This window comes from Triticum dicoccoides, chromosome 1B, assembly GCF_002162155.2.
Source record: "Triticum dicoccoides isolate Atlit2015 ecotype Zavitan chromosome 1B, WEW_v2.0, whole genome shotgun sequence".
Lineage (NCBI taxonomy): Eukaryota > Viridiplantae > Streptophyta > Magnoliopsida > Poales > Poaceae > Triticum > Triticum dicoccoides.
The window spans coordinates 686,237,609-686,243,577 of NC_041381.1; the positions used below are offsets into that span (position 1 = coordinate 686,237,609).

The 5,969-nt window shown below is 48.9% G+C and overlaps 1 protein-coding gene across 1 annotated transcript; it reads right to left on the reverse strand.

Annotated features, from left to right (window-relative positions):
- Window positions 1-3,677: 3,677 nt before the first annotated feature.
- Window positions 3,678-4,080, reverse strand: LOC119350933 (serine/threonine/tyrosine-protein kinase HT1-like). Its single transcript, XM_037618535.1, has 2 exons — window positions 3,979-4,080; window positions 3,678-3,893 (listed from the first exon to the last, which is right to left on the reverse strand). The coding sequence occupies exons 1-2, from the start codon at window positions 4,030-4,032 to the stop codon at window positions 3,678-3,680; spliced, it is 270 nt and encodes an 89-aa protein (XP_037474432.1). The 5' UTR covers window positions 4,033-4,080.
- Between the last annotated feature and the right edge of the window lie 1,889 nt (window positions 4,081-5,969).

The window sequence follows — 5,969 nt, forward strand, 5'->3', positions numbered from 1 at the left end:
GGTTCTCTTTGATCAATCTGCGAGGTTTTTGTCCCATGGTGTGACTACTGATTGCGAGCGCACACGGTGGGTTTCTCTTTCTTGTCTGTGGCTCTTGCACTAGTGTATTTCCGCTCCTGGGCTATTGTATTTTCGTTATTTTTCATTCCGCTCTGCACATACCGTGTGACAGCTTGGGAGGACAAAAGATGGGCGGCCGTCCGTCCATGGGCAGCCCATGGGAAGGAGGAAGCCGAGCCGAGGAATTTTGCTGCCAGCCGTTGGTCACACGCTCTTGCACTAGCACATGGCAAATGGCAGTGCTCTGCTATTAGCTAGCCGAGGAAGACGCATCTTGCTTACTGCCTCGATCCCAAAATCAAAGGGTGTCGTTAGATTAGCAGGCCAGGATTATCTGTGCACCCGTTGCAACAGAGGATCTTACAGCTGCCTGCCTGCCTTGTTTGTCTACATAAACAACTCCGCCTTTTCTTTTTCTTTTTTATTTTCTGCGTAAAGATTGGGAGCTTTATGATTAATGAATAGGTTTACAATCCATGGCCAAAAGGCTTAGGAGATTCTTGAGGGCATCCTGTAACCACAAGTCCTCTTCTTGGCCCTCGCAAAAAAAAAAAATCCTCTTCTTGGCCAGTTAGCAAATCAGAAATGTTTTTCTTTTAAATCGTCAATGGTGCTGGGATATCCCATGACGTGGACCTGGTCCTTGTGGTCCATTTGAGGTGAGGGTGATCTTGTTCTTGTAGATCATCCGGTCAATTCAAAATCATCAAATGCAGCAGATTAAATATCAGGTCCGAGAAGAGCAGTGAGCACCACTGGCAACATCAAACTATCTTTTTCAGTTGATATTTTTTTTTAAATCCTGCCAGGCCAACTCATGAATAAGTGCGTAATCTTGTCACGCACAAGACAGACACAACACCTCGTTTTTCAGTGGGACTTTTATTTTAAAATCCTGCCAGGTCAACTCATTAAGTAGGTGATTTTGTCATGTACGGGAGAGACAGCACCTTGTTTACTAACTCTCGTTTCAGGTCATGAAGCCTCAGGAATACTAGCACTTGTACGATAGCTCAAGCAGACAATTAGCAGAGACCAGGATGAGATGTCAGCACAGAAAAAGCACAGACGAACGAGCGAGCCTGTTGTTTCATCGATAAGCAGCGCAAGGGGTAGAGACAGACATCAGCTGGGCTGCCTGCCAAACCAAGGGTCACACTAGCTAAGCTCCATCAACTGGTTTGCGTATCCAGGGCTCAGTCTGAACATTAGAGCATCTCCAACAGGCGCCGAACGCGCGGCGCGTTAAAATCTGGTTTACGGCGCGCCTATCGTCAGGTTTGGCGCGGCGCTAGCGCTGGCTCGAGCAGCCGCGCTAAACTGCAGCGCGCGCGTGTAGCTCCAGCAGGAGCGCTAAAATGCAGCGCGCGCTCTCGCACAAACATTTTTTTCGATAATTTTGTTCATAGATAAAAAAGATACATAGTTCATAGCATATATAAAAAGGATACAAAGGTATTTTACATAGTTCCTGAAGCATAGATAGATAGAATTACGGTGCAACTAGATAGAAAAACTACGGTGCAACTTGATAAAATTACGGTGCAACTAAAATCTACTCCCAGCCGTCATCATCATCACCATCATTATCATCATCCTCGGTGGTGTTGTCCGAGGTATCGAGCCACATGTCATCCCAACGGTCATCGTTAGGGGAGAAGATCGACGTCCCGCCTGCCTCGACGATATCGCACTGCGATATATGGCCAATGCCTTGCGCCGACGCCTGTCGGCACGCTCCGCGCGGCGCCTTGCCGTCCTCTCCGGCCAGAAGGCGTTCTCCGCGGCGACGTCCTCCGGGTGGCGCTGGCACCACTCCGCCATGGCTCGCTCGTCCTCCTCGGCGACGAGGAGGCGGCGCTGCAGCCGAACGTGGTCTGCATGGTCCTGGTCCATGATCAGACGAGGCGGAGGGGCGACGCGCTGCGCCTGCTCGTGCGTGTAGACGTCCCGGAAGTTCATCTGCGACGGGGGTCTCTCCAAGCGTCACGCCGCCGCGTCGTACGCGCGGGCCGCCTCGTGCACGGTCCGAAACGAGCCGAGGCCGAGCCGGACGTCGCCGGACCGGATCTCGGTGGAGTACCAGCCGTTGGGGCGCTCGCAGACGCCGCGGTAGCCCGAAGATCTCCGGCGGCGTGGCGGCATGGTGGCGGGGCGCTGGAAGCGGCGAGGTGGCGAAGGAAAGGGCACGTGGCAGTGTGGTTGAGCGCTTGACGAGCGCCCATTTTATAGGCGCGCGCGAAGCAGCGCGCCAAATCTATCGCGCGAGCTGCCACTTTCTCCCCCGCGCGCACAACCGCTTCCCCGCGCGCTAGTTTGCCACCACAGCTGGAGCGCGCGAAACGAGCCGCGCGCGCTAAAAAGCCAGTTTACCGCGCGCGCGTCTTTTGACGCGTCTGTCGGAGATGCTCTTGCATTGCCGAAAGAAGACCACCTCCACCTCGCCGCGCGCGTGATCCATCCATGGTGCGTCGAGGGCTGAGGGGCCCTGCGCGGCCTGCATGGAATTGTGCCATGGACAAAAGATTGGCCGTCCATGGCAACGCTATGCTCTGCTCCAGCTAGCCGAGGACGCAGCGAATCTACGCGTCTTTGCTGCTTCCATCCAAAAATCGAAGGGTGCCACGAGGTTAGCAGGCCAGGATTATCCATCAGCCCCAACAGAGAATCTTACAGCTGCCTGCCTGCCTGCCTTGCCTGTTTACATAAACAACTCCGCCTCTTCTTGACCCTAGGACGGGCTGTGTGTGGCCACGTAATGACTCTGCAGCCCAATCGGAAATGTGTTTTTTTAATCAACCCCTCTAGTGTGCATCCGATGATCGATTATGTAAACACTACCTAAAAAAGGTACTACTCCCTCCCGTTCCTAAATATAAATATAAGACCTTAAAAGAGATTTCGCTATTTTAGAGTGTAGATTTACTCATTTTGCCCTGTACGTAGTTCGTAGTGGAATTTCCAAAAGGTCTTGTATTTAGGAACGGAGGAAGTACTATTTAGTGTGAAGAAAAATAAATGCATTTTCAATAATTGTTATAATGCTGGGGACATTTCATGGCCATCGACCTAGTCAAATGCAGCCGCAGACCACAGATGAGGTCCGAGCAGAGCAGCGAGCACCGGGCAGCGGCAAACATCAAACCATCCTTTTCAGTTGATTTCTTTTAAAGAAAAACCCTGCCGGGTCAACTCATTAAGTAGGTAATCTTGTCATGCACAGGACAGACAGCACCTTGTTTTCTCTCTACGTTTTCTTGTTTCAGAAAATTAAATAAATGCAAAGGCCGCAGTTTCTTAATTTTTGTCAAGGATGAAGCCTCAGGAACACTATTCTTATGGATGATAGCTGGAGCAGACCAGGATGAGACATGAGCACAGAAAAAGCATAGACGAACGAGCATCAGCACAAGGGGTGGAGACAGGGGAATTTACATCTGATGGCCTGCCTGCCTGCCAAACCATGGGTCACACCAGCGAAGCTCTATCAAACCGGTTTGCGTACCTTGTTTGAAACTAAAGCAAATGCAATCAACCACAGCGAGATCCAGGGCATTGCAGAAAGGACGCTGCCTCCACCTCGCCGCGTGATCCATCGTGCATCGCGCGTCGAGGGTTCAGGCCCCCCTGCGCGGCCTGAGGCAGGAGAGGCACCCGATGCCGCGCGCCTGGTCCACGGGGATCATGCCCCCGCCCTTGGACGTGTCGATCGCCTCCAGCATCGTCACCACCTCCGCCATCTCCGGCCGCTTGTCGGGGTTCTCGTCCCAGCACCGCTTCATCACGTTCGCAAACGCGCTCGGGCAGCACCGCGGGATCTCCGGCCTCAGGTTCTGGAGATCATAGACCGTGTGTGTATTGTTGTCAAGTGCACTCCGGTTCAGCAATCATCACAAAATAACTGCAGGTTTGTTGTACCTGACGAACAACAGCGGACGTGACCTCCGAGAAGCTCAGGTCCGCGTACGGCATGTCGCAGCAGTACACCTCCCAAAGGCAGATCCCGTAGCTGTAGACGTCGCATTTATGTACTAAAAAAGTTAAATATTAAATTTGTATAATTAAATATATGTACTAAAAAACCTAAATTAGATCATTATTATTCATCATGGGTTGACTATCGGTCTGTCGAGTCTTTTCTTGAAAACTCTCAGCTCATGTGGTGTATATATTCGACCGTCGGTGATGGTAGCTCCTCCTTTCATTCCCGAATGCATTACACCAAATTGTCTAGCACACGAGAATGAAGGAGAAGCTACCCCCATGACAACAGTCGGGATTCTTCGTCCTCTCATATATATATATATATGGTTGGAGACTCTCCCTCACTGATTCCTCTCTGACATTTGGGACTGTCGGTGATGGTAGCTCCTCCTTTCATTCCCGAGTGCATTACACCAAATTGTGTCTAGCACACGGGAACGGAGGAGAAGCTAACCCCACGACAACAGTCGGGATTCTTCGTCCTCTCATATAGGTGGAGACTCGACAGACTTAAAGTCAACCCGATGACTCATATTATAGGACTCATATTGACATGGAGATTTGGCTGGTCTCACCTCGAGGTCAGAGGGGGGTCGGTGACGGGGACGACTGCGCGGATGATGGAGGGGGCTCCTAGATTTCTGCATAGTGCTCTCCAATTTTAGCATTCAAAGTAGGAGTACTTTTCCAATTTGAGCATTCAATAAGCAAAACCAAATCGTAAAATAAAGTAGTATTCAAATTAGCATGCATTCAATTATAAGCAAAACTACATCATCTCTTGTGTCCGTACATAATCGAATATTATCACTAATACTCGTCGAATACTATCATACATATAGCATCGCTAACACAGCTAGAACCGTAGAGCCCGACGGAAATCGTCGCGGGTGGTGGACACCCAAAGAAAAGGAACCATCACAGGATCATAGCTCCAGTGAGATTCCTGAAGAACCTGCCAGGTATTGTCGAATCTGCCCTCCAACGAACCATGTAGCGACGGACGTGCTCGTCCTCCTCGCTGACACGGTGACGTACCACCTCCGCGGTGTCCGGAAGCCTCGACACCGTCACTGGCCCACACGACCGCCACCAAACAAGGATCGGGTCAACAACGGGCTGGCTCCTCACCAACCTACGCCCCCCGGAAGGTAGCACCTCCCAATACCAGCCTGGCGGAGCCCAGTCTCGGACATGGCCCCCCTGATCAAGCCGGCCTCCTCCGCCGAGTCGACGAGGAGGATGCGGGATAGGCATCGTTGACGTCGACACGGGATTAATTACTTGAACTAAAAAAAAAACTAGTTCTATTAATTTTCTTGCTAAAAATAAACTACTTCTATATATAGTAAAATAAAGTAGTTTTATTAAATCAACTAGTTCAACTACTAAGCACTTACTATAAATAAATAAAATAAAGTAGTTCTTACTAAAAATAAACTACTTCTCTATATAGTAAAATTTAATAAAGTAGTTTTATTAAATCAACTAGTTCAACTACTAAGCACTTACTATAAATAAATAAAATAAAGTAGTTCTTACTAAAAGTGAACTACTTCTATATATAGTAAAATTTAATAAAGTAGTTTTATTAAATCAACTAGTTCAACTACTAAGCACTAACCTAAAATCGATATCTACTAACCTAAATAAAAAATTAATACATATATGAAAAAACATATATGAACAAAAAAATACTATGAACATTATATTCATACATACATAGCCACATCCATTCATCATATAGCTACCACATACATATATATATATATATATATATATATATAAGAAAAATGCAATGAACAAAAAATTAATACAAATTATATGAAAAAAAATGAACAGAGCCGTGGCGCGGCGGCGGCTCACATCGGGGGCGGCCGGCGAGGGCGACGGCTTGGGCGGCGGATGGCGACGGCGACGGCGGC